Here is a 24,294-nt window from a genome sequence, read left to right on the forward strand (position 1 = left end):
CTCTGATTGCGTGACGAGCGATTTGATTTAATTGTTCACTACAGATACATGCCATATAACCCTTATCCCTGAGTGGCTTCCGGGCCTTGATAAGTGGTGATCACTGTGTAAAAAAAAAAAAAAAAAAAAAATGCCTAGAAAGAGACAAGTGACTCTTTCAGGTAATTGAAAATTATGGCTAATTAGTCAAATTAAAATGGGAGTGTTTACAAACATAACTCAGTCTTGAACCTACCAAATATTTTAGCATGTAATTCATTTAATTAAAATATAGGAGGTACAAATTCAGAATTCAACCTAAATGGAAAAACAACAATACCAAAAAATCTTTATGATGTATCTGCCATAGAATGTCATATTCCAAAAAAACAAAAAAAAAAAAAAAAAAAAAAAACACGTAAATTGATCGAGTAGTTTTATTTTTAACCAAGAAAATCAAATTTTATGAGTAAGCAAAAAGGGACTGTCCTGCGACCCTGCGTCGCCATCATGATAAAAAAAGGGGTAAATAAGTCCACAATAACTTAAACTTGTCTAGCAATGATAACAATTTCACATTAATCGCTTAAGATCGATTGAAAATTATTTTCTTTATAAGAATTAAACTAAAACTATTTGATCAATTGATGTGATTTTTGGAATATGACATTTTCGTCCCCCCGGTGGGTGCGTATGGCATATACTTTCCTATAGTTTTATTTTTGAATTCTAAGAAAAACTGTGTTTTCAAACAAAGCTCAATGCTGAACCAACAGAATATTTTAGCATGTAATTTATGTAATTAAAATATATAAACAAATGTTGACCTTAACTTATTTATGTATAAACTTAACTTATTTATGTATAAAATTACAAAACAAATTTTAAAAAAACTAACCGGAAGTCAAGAAACGGAAGTAGCAGTCCCGCATTCGCGCATGCGTGATTATCTAAGTGTAGTCGGAGAAGGAGAAGACATTTCTTTTCAAACTTATTGTTGACTGTTCCTGCATTTTGCCCTGTGGAACGGTAAGAAATATATTTTCACCTTTATATTCTGCATCTTTTGGCAATAGAAAAGGTTGAACTTTTCATCTGATGTATGTATAAGCTGTTCATTTTTGGATGCAGTCAACTTATGCCTATGTTTGTGCGACGAAAATACAATGAAGAAAGCGTGTGATTTCTTTGGATTTTCTCAGAAAAACCGAATTAAACTATTTTTCTAATTCTATCGGAATATTTCCGAACTTGAAATATATTTAGCAGAAGTGGATATACTTCCCTTTTAAATATCTGTCTCTATTTCTTAAAAATAAATAGTTTCAATGTTAGTTGCAATAATTCACATTAAAATAACAAAAGTTACGTGTTCTAATTTTAGCTTCACTCTGCTCGTTAAAAACATTTAAGACTCGCATCATTTGTTATTAAAACTTAAAATAATACATTAACATTAATTAAATATTAGTTAGTGTAGTTGTCTTTGAACTACGCCACGTTGTTCTTAACGGACAAACAAAAAACATTTGATGCTCCTCTCGTATAGCTTAACCCTCATGGTTGCTCATATTGGCCCGGCAAAATCTATTAGATACAACAGGCAACCACACAAAATGAAATTCTAGTTTCTGAAACGGAAATCGAAAAGTACTAATTTATTTACATTCGGTAAATATGGAGAATTAATCCACCCTCGAAAATTCCTTTAAAATTACCACTGTTATAGGTTTTCGGGGTCGCTGAAAACGAAAATACCGTTTAAAATTACGGCAAACGAATAGTTTCCAAAACTGTTAGCTCTAAAAAAGTGGGGGATCACTTTTCTATAATAACGCCAAAACAACCCCGCCTCCCACCAAATGTAAAAAGAATTTTTGTTAAATATTAAACAGTTCTTCTGCTCGGTTAATATCGGCACGTTACTGACGTTAAAACGGTTAATTAAACTGCATAAGCACCTATAAAAAAACTATACAAGTTCTATAATTGAATATCCCCCTCCAAAAAAAGAACGATAAACAAACCGGCAGCCGTGACCATAAAGTGAGTGCATTTCTTTATATCTTGGAAACTACTTGTTTGTTGGAAATTTAAACGTTAATGGTAATTTTAAAGGATTTTCCGAGGGTGAAAAGAAAGTCCCCCCCCCCCAAAGTAGATGATCATTTTACGTTATATTATTATAAAAAAGTGATCCCCCCCCACTTTTTTAGAACTAACATTTCTTCATATCTTGGAAACTACTCATTTGCCGTACTTTTAAAAGTTATTTTCGTTTTCAGCGACCCCGAAAACCTATGAGTGGTAATTTTAAAGGAATTTTCGAGAGTGGAGTAATTCTTCATATTTACCTCATATTTTTTTTTTTTTTTTTTTTTTTTTTTTTTTTTTTTTTTTGTGACTTTATTTGTAATTGTTTTCGTATTACGGTACTTATGCAGAATACGGACCGTGCTGAAATAACGCTATTTAAAAACCTATTCTTAACATGAGAGCGTTTTATAACTAGTTATACTTTCATCTAACAATTTTAATAAACAAGATATCGTAAAAAATTGGGTAAACTTTTACGACGTGCCCCAGCGACGCGTATTATAAACATCCCAACCTACCCGTGTTAAGAACGGCTTTCGGAAAAAACACCCCTCCAAAGCCGTTCTTAACATAAGGTTGGGGGGGAGGTCCGAAAGCCGTTCTTAACGTTTTTATCAGTAATTTTATGGTAAATGTGTAGTTTAGCGGTGTAAATTATTTGACAAAGAAAAAATTATAAAACTATTATATGAAACACATTAGACCCTAAGCCTGAAATAAAACCAGAAATTTTTTTTTTTTTTTTTTTCATTTTTGATTAACTAAATGTACGATAGTCGAAACCGCTGTATTGCTTTTAAAATTTGGCCTTTATTATGCTCTTACATTACAAAAAGATATGGCGGCCAAAAACATTGTTCATTAAAGGCGTAAAATTGCCAAATTTGGCCTTAAAAAGGCCAACCTATCAAACCTTAGAAAGGCCAAATTTTAAAAGTAGTATGGCGACCTCGAATATCGTACATTTAGTCTAATAAAAATGAAAAAATAAGTTACTCGTCTATCTACCTGGATAAATTTTTAGAGTAAAGGTGGAGTATCTTTCCACCCTCAAAAAAATCCTTTAAAAATAGCACTAATATAGGTTTTCAAGGATGCTGAAAACAAAAGTAATGCTTACTACTCCAGGAAACAAGTAGTTTCCAAGAAATGAAGAAATTAGTTTCAAAAAGTGAGAAATCACTTTTCTATATTAATGGTAAGGAATAGGTCTAAAAGTGAAGCTTGCTGGTGGTCATTAGTGGGATGATACCCACTTTATGGACACTGAAAACTAACATCGCATTTCAATTTTATGCAAAGTAGTTTTCCGGGTATTAAGCAATGTAATTCTTTGTATGTGGCAGCCATTGTTGTACATGCAAGTGCGCGCATGGCAAAAATATGCGCATACAACAATGACCACCGCTTGTAAAAAAAAAAATTATATTGCTTAATATCTGGAAAATTATATTATTAAATATTTATTTGCAGAAAATTTAAATCCTATATTCGTTTTCAACACACCCAAAAACCTATAATCCGAGTAGTTTTAAAGAATATTTTGAGAGTGAAAAAATACTGTACTTTTTATCATTTTTAGTGTTTTTAACGTTCATAAACTTCAAAACACAGAGTGCCGAGTTACTAAATTAAAACAAGAACATCCCCTCTTACATTTTTAACATGCCGTAAAGACTCTGATAAATATATGCATGGGTTACGAGTCTATATTTGAAGCACCCTTCTCTTAACTAAAGAGCAATGTCTAGAATCGGATGACCAGGCCTTTGTGTGACTAGCCTTTCATCACTGCGTTAGTTACTTACATTTTCTATACCGTTCTACCTCAAGTCAGGACTATACTCTAATCGATCATGTCTCTGATAGTATAGACGCACCACTTGCCTTAGATAGTAATGCCTAAATACATGTGTTCGGTACTTTTATATCTATCATAAGAATTGGCTTGTTTTCTCAGGTTACACGGATGCAGCTGGACCCTCTACTTATAGATTCTCTGTAACCCCTTTCCTCACACAGACAATCATGTTCCCAACCTGCCTCCCAGATAATGACCACCAGCAAGCTTCACTTTTAGACCTATTCCTTACCATAGTATGTGAGGATTGTGTAACCAATGTCCACTCTGAAATGCAGAACACTTAGTGGTATCAGTAGATATCGCACTCAACCCCTAGTAATAACCACAGCCAAAAGAAGACATGCTGAAATAACTAGGGAAAGTATAGAATCGCAGAAGATCGGAACTCGCAATTCCTGGAAAATTTATAATAGTGTAGTGAGTAAAGAACAATCAGTAATTCCTCCACTGTCCGAAAACCAGAAAGTTGCTTGCACGGCAACCGAAAAGGCGGAACTGCTTGCTCAGCAATTCGCCTCCAACTCCATCCTAGAGCCCACAAACAACTTCTTCCCAAATTTCCCTATGTGGATGAAAGCCACAATTGATCTGAAAATCACCCCTTCACATGTCCATATGTCATAAAAAAAAAAAAACTTGGACACCTCCAAGACGTGTGCGCGTGCTATACTAATTAAGAAATGTTCAGCTGAACTAGCTCCCATATTTTCTAAACTTTACAACAAATGCCGGCCCAGTCGGTGGGGCATTACAATATGCCAACTGCCCCCCTGCAGAGGGTAAAAGTCCCTCAATGAGGGTCCTGGATATGACCTTAAACTATATCCAGTGGTGAGGCCCCAATTTGTGGGCTTTGGGGAGTGTGGAGCCACCCTTTAATTACCATTGCTCCCAGGTCCACTCTGACCCGGAGTGGTAGTACCTGTTAGGGCTCCAACTATGGGTTAAATAGAAACCGACGTGAAAACAACAAATATATTCTATTAAAAGATTTTTCTTCAAAATCTTTGGATTCGGTATTAAATAACCCGAAAAGGGTTGATATGCCGTAAAACAAAACCAACCAACCAACAAATGCCTTGCTGAATCCTGCTTACCTAATAGCTGGAAGATGGCCTCTGTATTACTAGTGTACAAGAATTCTGACGAAAGGACTTAGCATCTCATTTATCACCCTATAAGTCTCCTCCCCCTCTTCACTAAAATCTTAGCGATGCTAATCAATCAAGCACCAGTCCACCACCTTGCAAAAACTAATCTTCTTTTTGACAAACAGTACGGATTTAAGAAATGTTGTTCTATTGCATATATTTTAAGTCATCTCTGAATGCATCTACCATGTACTGGATAAGGCGGGTGAAGCCAGGGCTGTAGCCCTTGATATATCCAAGGCCTTTGACAAAGTCTGGCATGAAGGGCTCTTAATGAAAATCAAATCATGTGGTATAGCTGGACGAATACTAAATATAATTAGATCCTTCTTAGACAATAGAACCATCTAGGTTGCCATTGATCGACATTCATCCAAGCAGCATAACATGATGTGGGAGTGTCTCAAGGGTCAATCCTTGGACCACTATTATTCATGATATTCATCAATGATCTACCCGATAATATTGAGTCCGAAATGGGTATATTTGCTGATGATGCAATGCTCTATAACCTGCATGAGATAAGGACAGATGTACACAAATCTAAGACAATGAAAGAATCCTTAGAAAATGACCTCCAGACCATAGTGGAATAGGAACGTAAATGGATGGTAACATTTAATGCTAGTAAGACTAAGCTGCTCTCCTTTAACAATTACTAGAAACCTCTCCAACTACTGATATCCATGACAAATAACACCCTACTTGAGAATTTTTTCTTCAAACTCCTCGGCTTAACATTCACAGTAAATATGAACTGGAATAAATACATTGAGGACATTGCGAAGGCTGTTGCATTGAAGGTGGGCTCCCTCTATCGTGCTGGAAAACTGCTCACACCTGAGTTTCCTGTACCTCTATAACGCCACTATTTGCTCATAGGGTCCAGAAAAGGGGTCTGCAATCTAATAGGTCTCACTTTGTAAACTAGGTTCCAAACCCTGCCCGATCACTGCAATGTTGCATCCCTGTGTCTGTTTTACAAGTATTTTAATGAAATGTGCTGATGAACTCATTGCACCTGTGTGCCCCCTCGATGTACATATCTTCGACAAACCCGCTTAGCAACAAAATCACACCCTTTCACTGTTGGGGGTCACCAAATGTCAAAGTTTTTGCTCAAATAGCTTCTTCCTTGAACAGCTAGACTTTGGAATTCTCTTTCTGCTTGCCTACTTCTCAAACTGTACTGATATGCAGAAGCTCAAATGTAACGTAAGCAAACATCTTAATCTTTCTTAGACGTGGTCCCAATTAGTAGCCCATTACATCCAAGTGGTAATATGCCTTGTTTGGGGTGAAGGTGAGAAAAAAAAAAAACTCATCTGGGAAGTCTCGATAATCGCTGAAAACTCATTAAAACAATGTTGGGTGCTTGTTAAGCTATAGTCGACAAATGGATTTTTTTTTTTTTTTTAAATATATTGTTTTAAGCAAAAACAATATTACATACTTAATTGTCATGTCGAAAATAGTAATATATCCAAAAATTACAAAAATTCATTGAGTAGAACAACTGATAGTGTTTTTAGTAAAAAAAAAAAAAAAAGAAAGTCTATCGCTATAGACAACAAATATTGCAGCCATGACACAAGTAATCTAAAATATTCATTTCAAAGTTATGTCCCCTGCGTTTAGTCTCCTACTGCCTACTCTATATAACCTAAGAAAAATGCGATTAAACCCAATTTTCCGTAAAAATAACTTGAACTAGAAATAACTTTCTAGTCAATGATTTTTTGTTTAATTTTTGGGTATATTACTGTTTCAGCATGACACAAAAGTATGTGCTATTACTTTTGCTTAAAACATTTAAAAAATTGATCTGTTGATTGTATCTTAACAAGCCCACAATGCTGATAGAAATCTACCCAGTAAAAGTCACCATGACTTATATTGGATGGTACTTAACAACTCAGCACTACTGGTTTCGAACTTAATAAATGCTTTAAAATAAGTTAAACAGCAAAGCCTTATCCCAGTAGATGCAAGAGTTATGCTATATATTTGTTCTTAGACAACTTTTTTGGTTTGGTGTCTATTGAAAAATGCCCGAAAAAAATCAGCATAATCTGTATTCTGCATCAGTAACTATTTATGAAGACGTTTTTTGTTTTTCTAAATTGTTTCATTTGTGACTTGTGCTTCCATCTAAATCTAATCTTAAATATAATGTAGATTTTTTTTTTTTCTAGAAAAAACACAAATTTGTTTCTGATTGTTGAAAGGTGAATTCATTCCTTGAATAATCCAAGAAGTAAAGGTTACATCAAACCATGTGGAAAAACTAATAAAATAAAACTAAATGAAATGCAACAATTTATGCAAACAAAATGTCCATGTGACTGTTTTTCAGTGCTTATTCAGCATACGGACTGTGCTGAAATAATATTTAGAAATTCATTCTTAATATGGAGACTGGGGAGTGACTATTCTGTACTTTCTTCCAACAATATAATAAACTAACATTATTATGCAGAATACGGACCACGTTAAAATAATTATTTGGCGCATGTGCATTTTGGTTATTGGGGGATTTTTTTTTTTTTTTTCCGAAGACTCTAAACAGGGGAAGACAATTCAAGAAGTTCTTAAAGTTTTGCCGACTAGTCAAAACTATAAATTTTAATTATTTTTATTACAAGTTTAATTTTTGTAAAAAAAAAAGAAAAAGCCTGTAATTTACTTCAAAATTCTAATCATTTTATAAATCTGAAAAATTTATTTAAATTCAACAAATAGAATAATGCTTTATTTAGTCTGCGTTTTGCTTTTGTCAAAAAGTTACACAACTTCTTGAATTGTCTCCCTCTGTTCAAAGTGGAAGTCTTCAAAAACTACAACAAAGAAAGTCCTTGAAAACTAAAATACAAAAGGCCAAATCTTCCAGGGTTTGCACAGACTTGAAAAGGTCTTATTTCTATTATTACAAAAGCCCATCTTTTCCATAACCACAACCAAGTTAAATGTTTCTCGCATGTTTTTCCCATTAGGGACCCCCCCCCCTCTTTTTTCTTTCTATTCAAAAAATGCTACATTGCCAAAAGTGTGTTTATTCATAAAGTCTGAAGAAATGCTGGTTTTTGAAAATTTTCAAGCTATATAATGCTTGAAACTGTCGAACTGAACATTGAAACAATTGTAACATAAAATTAAAAACACTTTTCGTTGCCATCAACACCTTGTCTTGATTTTGCACACCCAGTATATTAATGCTCAATTATGAAATGTGATAATTTTGTAGCTTAATCCTTAGGTCAACCTTTTTTGGCTTAAAACCTATTGGTATATGAAAATTTACTGAATTACATGAACTCTGTATATTACATATGTCATATATATATATATATATATATATATATATATATATATATATACATACATATATGCATTATAAATTCGTATCCCTGTATGTTTGTTCACAATTTGATTAATATATACAAAAGGTCCATTACTTTCCTAATTTTCATACTGAAAACTTGCATAAACTTTTCATTTATTTCTATATAGAATATGATTTTTGCTGAAGAAGTAACCCCATTTGCATATTACATTAAGGAAAATCGATTTTACTTAATAGCTGTATGTTAGCGTTAATAGCGAGTGAATTGTTTTAAGTGTTCTATTTAAGATTATTTAAAGTTGATTTATATTGATGATACATTTTAATTTATTTTGAATGATTATTACCAACATGGAATTTTTTTTAGAAACCAGTTTAGTTATTTCCCCTACGTACCACCTGTTGTATCAAATACAATATTTTCCTTAAAAAACTCTTTAAACTCCGGCAAATTGTTTAATACAAAGAACCTTTACAAAAAAAAAAAAAAAAAAAGCCAGTGAAAAGAATTCCGACTTTTTTGCTAAACTTTTCACAAGTCATGCATGCGTATCAAACTAAAACGGTGTAAAAAGCTTCTTGTACAACATCATGATGTCATAAGCATTTGTGGCTGTGTGGGCAAAATAGTTTGTCAGTTTTTGCCTTCTTCCCCTGTTTCACGTTTAAGCCTGTATACTGCGGGGTTTTTTTTTTTAATTTTATTATTTTATTTTTTTTTTGGGTCACACGGGCGTTCCCTGCTATTTTGATTGAAAGAAAAATTGGGGTTTGTATTACTGTACACATCGATTCGAAAAAGTTGTCAAAAAACAAATATATAACAAATAAATATTATCAAAGGCAAGATAAGTTACTTTTCTACCAAACTGGATATATTTTTTGTGTTTTTATTGAATGTAACATGTTTATTCAGCTCGAAAACCATACAGTGTTTACCGATGTATTGGAAAATTCAAGATGGCGCCTCACTCCCTCTTTAACACAGTAAGTTTGGGAAAAGGTGTTATAAATAAAAAAACTAGACAACATACTATTAAAAACCCGCCGAATATATGTCAACCTATGTCACGGTAACATATATTGAGCGAGTTTTAACAGTATTTTATCCAGTTTTTTATTCATAACACCTTTTCCCAAACTTACCGTGTTAAAGAGAGTCAGACGCCATTTTGAATTTTCCAATACATCGGTAAACACTGTATGGTTTTCGAGCTGAATAAACATGTTACATTCAATAAAAACACAAAAAATATATCCAGTTTGGTAGAAAAGTAACTTATCTTGCCTTTGATAACATTTATTTGTTATATATTTGTTTTTTGACAACTTTTTTGAATCTATGTGTACAGTAATACAAACCCAAAAATTGTTTTGATTCATTTATTTGTTGGGGGGGGGGGTCCAGTGCACGAGCAACCAGAAAGTGCTCAATATTTCTCATGAAGAAGGTGTCATGTATTTCTTTTATTTTGGGCAATTACATTTACAAGTTTTTATCTGTTCTTTTATTTTTTAAATTGTTGTGGGCAAGGGGTGGGGGTGTAAACGTTGCCCACAATGAAAGTGATCAATAATCTTAGTATAGCAAACAGCATCGGGTACTCCTGCATAATTTGACCTGAATTCTTGTTAATTCCCGTCAAGCATGGATCGGGCGAGACCGGCAATCATTGATGTCAGCCGAGCGTCGTAACAGACGCAAACTAATGAAAAAAAAAAAACAAAAACAAAAGAATGCAAATAATCAAAAATAAAAAAATAAATAAAAAAAACTACCTTGAAAAATTATTTTATTCTAGTTTTTTTGCAAAATCTTTCAACAGAAAGTTTGTTTTTCTTCAAGAAAAATTTTTTTTACGGTATAATTGTTAGGTGTAATTTTTTTTTTTTTTTTTTTTCCTAAGACTTTTTGTCCAGTCGATGTTTTAGTGAGGTGGGTGGGCACAGAAATTAAATTTTTATTTATGTTGTTTTTCTTTTGTTTTTTTTTTTCCGGTTGTTAATTGCCGGCGGAAGAACTTTCTTGAGATTAAGATATTTCCTTAGCAATCTTTTACTTCGGTCAATGAACAGCCATTGACGACAAAGATGGACGAGATGGGGTAGAGGAAATTTTTTTAGGGTTGCCATTTCAAACGCTCATAAATAAATGATTTTTACTATTGTTGAAATCTTCAACTTGGATCGCACAAAAAAACGATCCTGTGCGCAAGGATATCTATTGTCTGCACTGTCCATTTGTGCATCTCCAGGAGAAACCATCTTTTACACACAATCTTTTTTTTAAGTAAACATTTGTGTTTACAATTGTTGTACCTCATTTTTTGGGGCAGCAATTTCTTCTCCTGACAATGAGATTGTCTGCATCGATGTTTTCATTTCTTTTTTTAACATGCATTATTTCCTTGCCTGTTATTTTTCTGTTTGGCGAGTTTGAAAATATATGCTTGTCGTCAGCCTTTTTGGAGGAGGGGTAGTCGCTTTCTTCCAATTTGAATGTCGTCTGCTTCCATTTAGATAGCGCTTTTCTCATTGGCTAATCAAACTCTCAGAAATTGAATTACAAAAAAAAAAGTAACTAATCAGAAAATGAAGCCCCCCCCCCCTAAAAATTACTAAAAACATAACAGAAAAAATAAATTAAAAGAAATAAAATAAAAAAGTAGAGTTAGCGTTTCAACATTTGAACAACGCTCGGCTGACACCAATGATTGCCAATCTCGCCTGGTCCATGCTTGATGGGAATTCACGAGAATTTGGGTCAAATTATGCAAAAGTACCGACCATCGCTTCATACGCTAATGGTAATTTGTATATTACTTTCCAAATGCTCAACCTTAAAGATTAGATACATTTGGCATTAATTTATTGTTCACCAGGATATTTAAAAATGGTATATTGAAATTATTTAATGTTATCAAATATATATATATATATACACACACACACACATACTGAAACTTCATTAGCTCAGGTACTTGGATAATTATATTTCCTTTTGATCAAAGGGGGGTTACAACATTATAGTGGGTTGGAATTTCAGCTTGACAATGATTTTATGATATATATTTTATCTTGCCGATAAAGTTATAAAAACAAAATACATATAACATTGAGCTTATAGATAAATCTATTATCATTTGCTCGCTGTATGTCAGGATTTGTGTTTACAATGATTTTTTTTTTTTTTACCTCCCCGCTCCCCTGGAAAACAATGATATTTTAGGAACAGTGAGCAGCATTGCTATTGATATCCATATAAAAGAAATACAGTTAATTTTTATTAATCAAACTAAGACATGCACATGCAGGGGGGGGGGTCTAAACAGTTCGCTTCTTGTAAGTAAAAAAAAAAAAAAAAAAAAAAATACTCCAGCTGAGATAGATACCAAAACCTAATGACAATGAGTCAAGTACGATAACTATCCGAAAAGCTTGACACGCTCTTAAAAGGTGTTTTCAAACCTACTTATTCTTAGCATAAGGAATCTGTCATTTTTCACAACTGTGCATGCGCAGTCATGAAACAGATAAACATCCAATGACTACTGCTCTCCTCGTACCAATTTTTCATTAGCTCTTTTTTCCAGATGAAAACCAATTGAAGTTTTCTACGTGTCTCAATACACTATATACCAAATTTCAAATCTGTAGTTCAAAAATTTGTTGAGTAAATATGTTGAAGTGTCCTCACACACACACATTTTCATTTCTATAGATAACTAGCATGGGTACCCGGCGTTGCCCGGGTGTTTGGAGGTGTATGCTGAGCAAAGAAAAAAAGGTCAATTTTTTTTAACTTTGACCCCTATTATGACCCCCTTAACATTTATCGTTTTGGGCTCAAATCAAGTTATTAAGTTAGATCCATGTCCAAGGAACCTATATCTAAAATTTCAAGTGTTTAGACCCCAAATTGTTGGAGTTTGGTAGAGTTCTCAAAGGTCAAAATGTTGAACTTTGACCTCTTAACAGCCAAATTTCTGTCCGAAAACCGATCACATTGATTTTCCCAAATCTCAGTACCCTGTATATCCAATTTTGAGTCTGTACACTAAAAATTGCGTAGGGAAATGTACAGTCAGACAGACACACAGACAGACATGTTCACTTTTATAGATATATAGACTTGAAAATTATAAATAAAAAAAAAAAAAAAAAAAAAAATCTAGAAATGTTAAGTGGTTTAGTGCTTGGAGTAAGAGTTCTCTCTTCTTTCCTAGAAAATGTAGTGTGTCTTTAGTTGGTTATCATAAATATAGCAAAAATTATTTTCAATAAATATCTTTTAGTGTATATTAGTTTAAGCCAATCATTGCTGAATACATTTTTGAGCCCCACCCCCAAAATTGAGTTTGCTGAAATGAAAATGTTATTATATAATGTTATGGGCCGGGTGAAATATGTAGAATTCCTTATTTAATCCTGTATAACATCCGGTTTTCCTGCTAGTGAATAACAATTATGCTTTGTTTGATATTTTTTATTTTTTTTTTTTATTTATTTATTTTTTTTAATTTTATTACATTTTCACCCCAAACAAGGCAAATTGCCACTTTGGTGTAGGGGGCTACTATCAGGGGCAACAACTACTGGGGTACTATGTAGGGATTTGGGCAGCAAGGTGTCGGTTCACGTTACACTTGAACTTCTGCACGTCAGTACTGTTGGGGAAGCAGGGACCTGGAATGGAATTCCAGAGTCTTGCGGTTCTGGGGAAGAAACTATTGGAGTAAAAAGATCTTTTACATCTAGGGACCTCTACAGTGTGGGGGTGGGATCTAGTAGCCTGTCGGGTTTGTCGAGGGTGCTCGCGTCGTGGGGGCACAAGTGATTGCAGTTCGTCAGAGCATTCACCACTAAAATACTTGTAGAAAAGGCAGAGGGATGCAACATTTCGTCGATGGGACAGAGGCTGAAGCTTAGATGCCAATTCAGGGCCTATCAGGTTTGCGACTCTCTTTTGAACCTTGTCAAGGAGCGAGAGACTAGTAGCAGATGCACCAGCCCAGATGTGGCAGCAATACTCCATACATGGGCGAATGGTGGCCTTATAGAGGTACAGGATACTTTCGGGTGTTAGTAGTTTTCTAGCACGGTAGAGAGAGCCTACCTTTCTTGCAGCGGCCCTGGCAATGCCTTCAATGTAATTGTTCCAACTCATGTTTCCTGTGAACGTTAGGCCAAGGAGTTTGAAAGATGGACTCTCAGATAAAGAGTCGTTGGCCATTGCTATGGGTGGTAGAGAGGGTTTCTTGTAATTATTGAATGAAACTAGTTTAGTCTTGGCAGCATTGAACGCGACCAACCACTTTTGTCCCCATTCCACTACAGATTGGAGGTCTTCCTCTAGTGTTTCTGCCATTTCTTTAGAAATGTGTTCATTCGTCTTCCTGTCGTGTCTGCCATAGAGTGTAGTGTCATCAGCATATATACCCATCTCAGAGGCAATGTTGTCGGGGAGGTCATTTATGAATATCAGGAACAATAGAGGTCCAAGGATAGAACCCTGGGGCACTCCCGCATTTATATCATATTGTTTAGATGTGCGACCGTCAAGGACTACCTGGATTTTTCTCTTATCTAAGAAGGATTTAATTATGTTAAGTATTCTACCAGTGATACCGGATGATCTGATTTTACTGAGGAGACCCTCATGCCATACCCTGTCAAAAGCCTTAGATATATCTAGAGCTACCGCTCTGCCTTCCCCCGCTTTGTCCAGTGAATGGTATATACGTTCAGAGATCACAGTGAGGATGTCTGCTGTGGAACGGGCTTGTCTAAATCCATATTGTTTGTCAGTCAGTAGTTTAGCATCTGTAAGATGATGGACTAGAGCATGGTTAATTATGGTCTCAAATATTTTGGCAAAAAGTGGGAGGAGGCTAATGGGGCGATAATTTGATGGGTCTGTCCTTTCGCCAGAATTCTTGAATACTGGTACAACAGAAGCAGTTTTCCAACAGCCCGGAAAGCAAGCTTCATTAAGACATTTGTTGTAGAGTTTGGAGAGAACTGGAGCTACTTCGGCTGAGCACTTTTTTAATAGCACAGCTGGGATAAGATCGGGTCCACATGCTTTTGAGGTGTCAAGGTTTTTTATGATAGCATGCACCTGAGCAGGGGTGGTTTTCAGATCGTCTAGTGTGGCGTCTGTCCGCATAGGAAAGTCAGGTAGGGGGTGGTTGGAAGGGTCCAGTGTGGAGTTTGAGGCAAACCGACTGGCAAGCATGTTAGCCTTCTCGGTTGCTGAGCAAAGAACCTCGTGCTTGTTGGTTAGTGGGGGAATTGTTGATTGCCCATTATTTACTACACTGTTGTAGATTTTCCAGAAGTCTCGAGTTCCTAGTTTTTGTGCTTCGATGCGCTTTTTAGTGGTTTCCGTAAATTCTCTCTTAGCTGTCGCTATTTCTTTCTTAACGTTATTTCTAGCTTCTATATACTTCAGTCTGTTTGAACTGGACTTATGTCGGTTAAACCTACGGTATGCATGCTGCTTTTGATTAATGGCAGTTGCACAAGTCGACGTAAACCAATGGGGAGAGTGGGGCTTACTATAAAATTTCCGCATGGGAACATGCGCTTCGATTGCAGTTTTGAACCAGTCAGTGGTCTCGTTTGCACATTGTTCAGCAGGGAGAGAGAAAATATTTTTCCATGGAGCATCTCTAATTAGTTCCCTGATGGCTTCCCAGTCAGCCTTATTATAATATCTCGTTGTTTTGAGCACTGGCTCTTCAGTTTTGGGTCTAGAGTTTAGGGCGATTTCAACCATTATCACTGCATGATCAGCGTTCCCGAGTGGGCTGTGGGCCTTCGTTATGCAGTCATCGGGAACTGTGGTCAAAAACAGATCTAGAAGTGATGCGTGTTGTTCTTCCTGGTCAAGGAAACAGGTTGGAAACGTAACAATTTGTGATAGGGAGTGAGATATAGCGAAGCTATGGGTTGTGCTGCCCGCTGCATCTGTGTGAGTAGAGAATCCAAGCCAGTTTTTGTGGTGGACATTAAAGTCACCAAACACATGTATTTGTGCGCTAGTGTCGAGGGACAGTGCCGTGTCTATGCTGTCAGATACTTTGTTTATTATGGAGCAGTCCTGAGTCGAGGGAGAGCGGTAGAGAAAATAATAGTAGCTAATACTGTGTTGCACGTTTAGTCTAAAGCGCATAAAGGCTTGATCATCTGTTTCTAGGTTTGTTTCTCTAGTCAAGGGAAGGGTATTACGAATGTAAACTCCAAGTCCATGCATATGTCTGTCAGAGTCCTTACGGCAGAGTGGGAGATATCCAGGCATGTTAAAGTGGTTAGAGGGAATGGAGGAGTGTAGGTTAGTCTCACTTAGTGCTAAGATATCCGGGGTATTTGTTAAGAGAAATGCTTCAACATCAGCTAAGTTAGTTCTAAGCCCACGGATATTTGTGAATGAGAGCCTCAAGGGAGGAGGCAAGTTGAATTTGTTTGTCCCTAATCCTGGTTTAAGCTTATTTTTAGATTGTACTGTCGTCATATTTTTTTTTAAGAGTTTCGGTAAGGGGGAGCTAAACAAGAGGTTATGCTCATAATTTGACTGGCACTATATTTGTAACTGCAATATACATAATACCAGCTGTGATACTAGGGCTAATTTTCTGAATAGATGCAACACTCTGCGCCTGACCTTAATGACTACAATTCCAAATCCCAACGAACTAGCTGTCCCTATAACTGGGAGGGAAAAACCTAATAGCTAGCTACGAAATCTTATACATTTTACCTCCAAGACGATTGCGTTTGTCTTACCTGCATGCATAAAAAAAAAAAAAAAAAAAAAAAATTTCCTCCCTTCTTCAAACTAAACCTTACCTGTAACTCAAAAATCCTAATGGAAATCCATCTGTAAATAAATAACCCCTCTTCTCTTGAACGCTAACAATCTACTCCTTCCAACCTATCCGCCACTAAACTCCCACATTGCTCCGCATCTGTAGTGGAATTGCTAACTTCCAGCCCCTAATCCCTCACATGCAAACTGATTTAATAGCCATCACTAAACATCTATACATTTCTACCTCTAAGGCATGCATTACAGCTCATTCCTATGCACACAAAGGCAGGTACTTAACAGCCAAAGTACCCAGAAACAAAGCGATATGCACTACACAACTGTCTCCTCGAGTTTTGCAACGATTAATTACGTTATTGAAACGACACTCCTTGTTATGCAAAACGCCCCATGACTCTTACTAAAAAATACCTACAACTTCAACTCTATTCGCACCTACTGAAAACCTGCCCATATATCTATTCACCTAATTACGCATGACTCAAAACTTGCTGTCTTATCCATGCTATATTGCACTTACATCTTAACCCTCCTATCATCTAAAATAGCTCGGGCACAACTCGTAGCTCAATTCTTAATACCTACTCATACTGTAACACTATACTAGACCTAAGCTAACATTAATAAAATAAAAAAAAGGGTAAGACTAAAATCACATTATCTCCTCCCTAACAAGCCCTCTTACAAACATAGACGCTTACACTGCATGAACTTCACCCACCCCCTTTATCCATTAACAAGTAAATAGCATGTCCCTAAATCACTTTGAGGAGTGTAACTAATCAGTAGAGATATAATCCCCCACAAACTAACCCAGTAACACTAACAATGCGGGGTCGCAGAAATACCTGGATTAGAACCTAGGCGCGGAGAAAACCCTCTCAGGGCTGACGGACCCAGTAGGTCTTTCCAGATCATCCGTCTAGGAGAAGGAAAACTCTGAAACTAAACCAAAGGGGAGAGAGGCCTCTTCAGTCTTGGATGACAACCTTCCTAGAGCTGGTGACTCAAACAAATTCACCGGTTTGCAAACCTAAATTGCTTAAGGAGTAGATAGGCTCTGTCTATCGCCCGGCTTCCATACTCCTTCTTTGCCTATTAGTCAAGCGCAGAGACACTATCTCAGTGATTCGACAGAAACACCCAGCGGTAGATCTTGTTTCCTGGCTAGGGCAATGAACGCCGTTCTTCCCCATTCCCAGCATGCCCCACCTCTAAAAATATGTTTTTAATGTATCTTAAATCATTACCATTTGTTTCATGAAATATATATATTAACACACTAACAAAGTATTTCATGTGATGCTTCCCAAAAATGCATTTTACTTTGAATAAAATAAAATACGCATCAAGTGCGCTTGAAAACCAAATCACAATATAGTATTAGGGAAATAAACAAATATTTCACTTGTTTGAAATTCAAAACAAATATATTTCAGAGCTATACTCCATCCTCAGTATGTTTTTTTCTTTTTTTTTTTTCTTTTCTTCCTTGCCATGTTAAGTTGGAGAAAGAAAAGTCTATTTGTAAAGAGCCGTGCATTGTATCTCAGCGGTTGTATTTTGAAATGCGTATTTTATTTTAAATTAAATTGTTTCTATATGGAACTCGCACCCTTGACGTTATTCTCGCATTGCCTACGCACAGTTCCAACATTTCAAAATACAACTGCTGAGATACAGCGCATGGCTTTTTAGACTTTTCTTTCTCCAATTTAACCACATGGCAAGGAAGAAGAAAAGAAAACATACTGGGGATGGAGTATAGCTCCAAAATATATTATAAATTTCAAGCAAGTAAAATATTTGTTTATTTTCCTAATGTTACTTTGTGATTTGGCTTTCAAACGCACTTGATGCGTATCTTATTCAAATTAAATCAACGTTTCTATATGGAACTCAAACCCTTGACACATTTGATTTTATTTTTTTATCAGACTTATTCAGTTTATGACCCAATCTCCAGTACTCCTCTCCCGGCAGTTTAGGTCCTGGATATGACCTTAAACTATATCCGATGTTGAGGCCCCAGTTTGCGGGCTCTGGGGAGTGTGGAGCCACCCTTTAATTTCCATTGCTCCCAGGTCCACTCTGACCCGGAGTGGTAGTACCTGTTAGGGTTCCAACTATGGGTTAAATAGAAACTGACTTGCAAAAAACAAATATATTCTATTAAAAAAATTGTTCTTCAAAATCACCGGATTCGGCATTAAATAACCTGAAAAGGGTTGATATGCCGTAAAACAAAAACAAACAGCCAACCAACCAATCCTGCAGTTTAAATAAGCAACCATAAAGAATGGCCTTCTATTTAAAAATTTTCCTTTCTTTAATTAATTTCATGCTTTCTTTGAAACCTGTTTTCAGACAGCTGATTTGCTAATTGCTTCAGCATCTTCTGTTTATGTAACCTAACGGAAGATACTGATGCAACATTTAAGATTGGGTCGTAAACTGGATAAGTACCCTTTTTTTTTTCTTTTTTTTCATTTTATATTTTGACAAAACCAGTTTTTCTGAAATTCAACCAGATTTACAATTTGTTGCGCAGACTTTGCTTCATGATATTCTCTGCGAATGCCACCTTTACATTATCACTTGAGATTAAACTGTTCTTAGAATGTGCAGCTTTTCAGTATTACCAAAATCTGTGAGATTCGTATGTTTTCTATTTTGTAGGCTGAAAGATGAGTAGTTCTGAAGAGGTATCCTGGATTTCTTGGTTTTGTGGTCTGAGAGGAAATGAGTTTTTTTGTGAGGTGAGTATGATCGTTTCTTTCACACCAATCAGATGATTCTGTTGTTGACATTGGTTTCCCTGATATCTTTCTAGAATCCTTTCTGAAAAATCATCAGGTATTTGAGGGAAGGGGCCACGTAAAGATGGCTAATATATCCCAAGTGAAAGTGTCTTTGTAGAAAAAACTTAAACTTGATACATCCAGGTTGTCAGTTCATGTTATGAACCACTTAGCTTCTGTCACTTCTCCATATAATTGTTGTATATCAAGTATACTAGCTAGATCACGTCTACACAGATAACATTATAAAAATGATTTGAAGTGAATTTTTTAAATATCTAATAAATAGAATATTAAATTTTTTGAAAAAATAAAATCAGGTAATATGGATAAAGAACAAGACAGAAGGGGAGAATTAAAATGGGAGAGAGGTCAGAAAGTCAGTGAAGTACAAAAGGTCAAAAAAGGAAGGGATATATAACATCAGCAGATATCACAATCATACAATGGCGACAATCCAACAAAGTCTGATATTATGAGCTATTGCTAAGCTTTTATTGAAAGCACTGCTGCAGTACAAACAGCTATTGTATATTAATTATATTTTTTTTTTTTTTTAATATTTTAGATATTTGCTGATGATATATAACGCTCTATAACATGCACGAGGGAAGAACAGATGTACACAAATCTAAGACACAAGAAACCTGTGTTTGAATTATAAGAAAAAATTATTTTATTTATTGGAATGGAATCATGTGACCAGAATCTTGAAAATGTACATTTCTAAAGCAGAAAGGGCTGATAAACGGATTAGAGAAAGGATATAAATCTAGGTGACGGCTTTGTTTTTGGAATTTGGACATTTTCCTTTTTGATGACTTTTAGAAATCCCAACAAGATTCTAGTTTTAGTTGTCCAGCCAAACATTTCTTATACAACCAGAAAACTTTGTTTCTTTCAGGCAAGTTTATCTAAGTGAAACTGGAATAGGGCCGACCACTTCCCTAGATGAGTTCATAATTAACGGATACTCTAACTTAACAGCTAAATCTGACCCCCAAGATCGCCATGGGCATGGAATATGTGCCTACATTAAGGATGGCTTCCCGTGTGGCAGGGATATCTCTAGAGAAGATCCTAATTTACCCTATATGTGCTTCAGGGTTGCACTTGCTAACACCACTGCATTTATATTTGCCCTCTATTCGGTCCCACAACAGCGGAGTTACTATCTTTAAGAGCATATCTGAGAAAATAGACCACATACTGTCTGCACATCCCTCGGCTAATATCCACATCTGTGGTGACTTCAACGTCCATAACGTAGAATGGCTGACCCATTCAAATAAGACAGACGATGAGGGGAGGTTTTGTCATGATTTTGCCATTGCTTATGACCTCACTCAGATTGTTCGCGAACCCACCCGTGTGCCCGATACACCCGGTCAATATGCAAGCCTCCTAGACCTTTTTCTCTCAACTTCCCCCTGAGCTATGTTCATGTTCCGTTCATTCTCCTCTAGGATCCTCCGACCACTCCGTCGTATCAGTTAAGATAAAAACGAAATGTAAGAAGTCCCCAGACGTACCCCTCCACCGTACTGTATACTGATACTCTATGGCTGACTGGGATAGCTTCCGTACATTCATATCTGATTTACCTCTGCACTCCATGTTTAAAAAGGAAGTGTCCTCTATAGTATCAGATCTGACAGAATGGTTAATTGTAGGCATAGACCAATTCATACCATCTAAAAAATTCCAACAAAAACCTAACAGCCAGCCATGGTTCTCCCCAGAATGTGCTGCTGCTATCACGCACAGAAATCACTTTTTCCATAGCTACCAACGTAATAGATGCGCTGAGACTAAAGCTGTTTTCAGGACTGCCAGCAACCACTGTAAAAGAGTGATAAAAAATGCAAGAGAGCTATATGCCCAGTCTGTTAAATCCAAAGTAGCTGATCAGCGGCTTAGTTCCCACCAGTTTTGGCAAATAACAAATAGGATCCTGAACAGAAGTGTGCGTTCTATCCCAACCATTATCAATGGATCAGAGGTCATCTCGTCAGCGTCAGACAAGGCCAAACTATTTGCAAAGAACTTTGCAGCTAATTCTACCCTATGCGATGAAGGCCATCAACTCCCCATATTTCCTCCCATAACACAGAACAAGCTAGGTAACATACAAATATCCGTGCATGAGGTCGCCAAGCTAATCAAGAACCTAGATTCCAGTAAAGCAGCTGGCCCTGATGGCATCCCAATTATAGTGTTAAAAAAGCTTCAACCAGAACTTGCTCCCATACTTACGAAACTATTTAAGCGCTGCCTTAAGGAGAAGTGCTTTCCGACTCCCTGGAAGACCTCATCAGTTTGCCCTGTATTTAAGAATTCAGGTGATAAGTCATCTCCTTCTCAGTACAGACCAATAAGTCTCCTGTGTGTTATGAGTAAGTTGCTGGAATCAATATTAAATAGAGAAATAGTCAACCACCTCAGCAGGAATAACCTTAGTGACACGCAATATGGTTTCCACTCTGCAAGATCTACCGCAGATGTGCTGACGGTTATATCCCACAGGATTAGTGAATCTCTTGACAAAGGCTTCCTTTCTAGGGCAATTGCTCTTGACATATCAAAGGCCTTCGACAAGGTATGGCATAAGGGTCTACTTCACAAGATTTCCAGCTACGGTATAACTGGAAATGTTTTCTCAATCATTAAATCATTTCTCTCCGATAGGCTCATAAGAGTAGTGGTAGATGGAAAAAAATCGGAGGCCTGCAATATAAATGCCGGAGTCCCTCAGGGGTCAATCCTGGGTCCAACTCTCTTCCTGATCTACATCAATGACCTCCCTAAACACATACTTAAATCATTCGTTGACATCTATGCTGATGACACGACCATCTATGGCAACACATCAAAGGCTGTAAATGACAAAGTTCTCTCTGATTCTTTCTCCTCTGATCTCGAGCGCGTTGTTGAGTGGGGGAAGATGTGGCTGGTTACCTTTAATGCATCCAAAACCAAACTCCTATCCTAACATCATCAACGCTCTGATCCCCATCTGGCATCAATTATGATGGATGGCTCTCGTCTGGGTGAGGCCCCGTGTTTTGACAAGCTTCTGGGTTTGACCTTTACTCCTGATCTGAAATGGAACACATACATCAAGTCTGTTGCCAAGGTCGCTGGAAAGATGGTGGGATCCTTCTACCGCTCCAGAAGATATCTCACTACTGATGCAATTCTCTATCTATATAAAAGCCAAGTACGTTCAAGGATGGAATACTGTTGCCATATCTGGGCAGGAGCTGCTAAAAACAGCCTATCCTGCCTTGACAGAGTACAAAATAGACTTTTTGCCTTAATGAGGGATGCCCTTTTCTCTACCCTGCAACCTCTCTCCCACAGAAGAGACGTTGCGAGCCTATCCTTGTTTTATCGTTATTTCCATGGCAGGTGCTCGTCTGAATTCCAATCTCTGGTCCCCCCTCGCCAATCTTTCACGAAAAACACCCGTCTAGCTGAATCCACTGTGAAAAATTTCCCCCACTCTATATCTGTGCCTAAATCAAAACGTGGATTCCATGAACAAAGCTTCTTTCTTAGAACTGCACGCCTGTAGAACTCTATTCCGTCTGCCTGCTTCCCACCGGACTACAACTTGGATGTCTTCAAGTCCAACGTTAACAAATTCCTAATGAACCGCCCCCTTAAGTAAACACTTCATCAAATCTCCACACTAACGTAATGTACTTGCAATAACCCTTATCCCTGAGTGGCTTCCGGGCCTTGATAAGTGGTGATCACTGTGTGTAAAAAAAAAAAAAAAAAAAAAAAAAGTTGTCATCTGTACAACAACCATTCTATGGTGATAAAATTGAGTATTTAATTGAATATGCAATTTAAATCTTTAGTAAATTTTCAAATTTCATAAATTTGTATAAAAAAAGTGTCGCTGCACATTTTTACTCTTGTAAACTACAAGTTAAAACAATAGAAAAATAGAATATTTGACTTTTTTCTTTTGAATATCCAAGGAATTACTTTCTTGCTATTTAAAAAAAAAAAAAAAAAAAATTTCAAGAAACAAACGGAGATGACTCTACAATAATTCATACTTTATTTATGTTTAAAAATTATTTTCTTCATAAAAATAAAGCTATTTTGACAATTTACGTGGTTTTTGGAATCTATTTTCATTTTGTCATGGGTATATACATCATATGAATTTTTTAATTTTTAATCTAGCGGAAATTCTCTGGACAAGAACCAATCATTGTGTTTTTAGATACAAATTACATTTTTAATAAAATAAATTTTCTCGTTGATGCAAAACACATCCCAAATTAGACTTTGAAAAGTTGTAACACTTTTTTTTTTTATGCTTTCGGTATTTTAACTTTAGCCACAATATTTAAATTTAAAAGGAAAATGTACTAAAAATATACTAAAAAAAACTTTATTTAAATAGAACTACTAGGATCTTTTAGTTAAATATTTTCATTTATTTATAAATTCTAATGAAATAAAATGTATTTGTTTAAAATGTTAACGTTCAAAATCTGTTATGTACTAAAATATTTTTTTTTTTTTCTTTTTTTTTTCTTACATTTTCACCCCAAACAAGGCAATTGCCACTTTGGTGTAGGGGGCTACTATCAGGGGCAGCAACTGCTGGGGCACTATATTAGTATTTGGGCAGCAAGATGTCTGTTCACATTGGTCTTGAACTTCTGCATGTCAGTACAGTTAGGGAAGCAGGGACCTGGAATGGAATTCCAGAGTCTAGCGGTTCTGGGGAAGAAACTACTGGAGTAGAAAGATCTTTTACATCAAGGGATTTCTACTGTGTAGGGGTGGGATTTAGATTTTAATTTAAATATTTGAGATGAATTTAAAAATATCTGTAAAATAACGAAAAAGCTATTTGCTTGATTTTTTTTTTTTTTTTTTTTTTTACACAGTGCTCAGAACTTATCAAGGCCCGGAAGCCACTCAGGGATAAGGGTTATTGCAAGTACATTACGTTAGTGTGGAGATTTGATGAAGTGTTTACTTAAGGGGGCGGTTCATTAGGAATTTGTTAACGTTGGACTTGAAGACATCCAAGTTGTAGTCCGGAGGGAAGCAGGCAGACGGAACAGAGTTCCACAGGCGTGCAGTTCTAAGAAAGACGCGTTGTTCATGGAATCCACGTTTTGATTTAGGCACAGATATAGAGTGGGGGAAATTTTTCACAGTGGATTCAGCTAGACGGGTGTTTTTCGTGAAAG

The 24,294-nt window shown here is 36.2% G+C and overlaps 1 protein-coding gene across 2 annotated transcripts in view; it reads left to right on the forward strand.

The window, feature by feature from the left end:
- Window positions 1–876: 876 nt before the first annotated feature.
- The window catches only part of LOC145291915 (casein kinase II subunit beta), a 40,321-nt gene continuing 16,903 nt past the window's right edge, over window positions 877–24,294 (forward strand). For both annotated transcript variants that reach the window (XM_080137758.1, XM_080137759.1), the window contains exons 1-2: window positions 877–1,008; window positions 18,945–19,024. In XM_080137758.1, the coding sequence (XP_079993884.1) occupies window positions 18,953–19,024 (72 nt within the window). In that variant the 5' untranslated portion in view covers window positions 877–1,008; window positions 18,945–18,952. The remainder of the gene's footprint in view (window positions 1,009–18,944; window positions 19,025–24,294) is intronic.

Source organism: Euprymna scolopes, chromosome 13 (genome assembly GCF_053919585.1).
Source record: "Euprymna scolopes isolate OS-2025 chromosome 13, ASM5391958v1, whole genome shotgun sequence".
NCBI lineage: Eukaryota > Metazoa > Mollusca > Cephalopoda > Sepiida > Sepiolidae > Euprymna > Euprymna scolopes.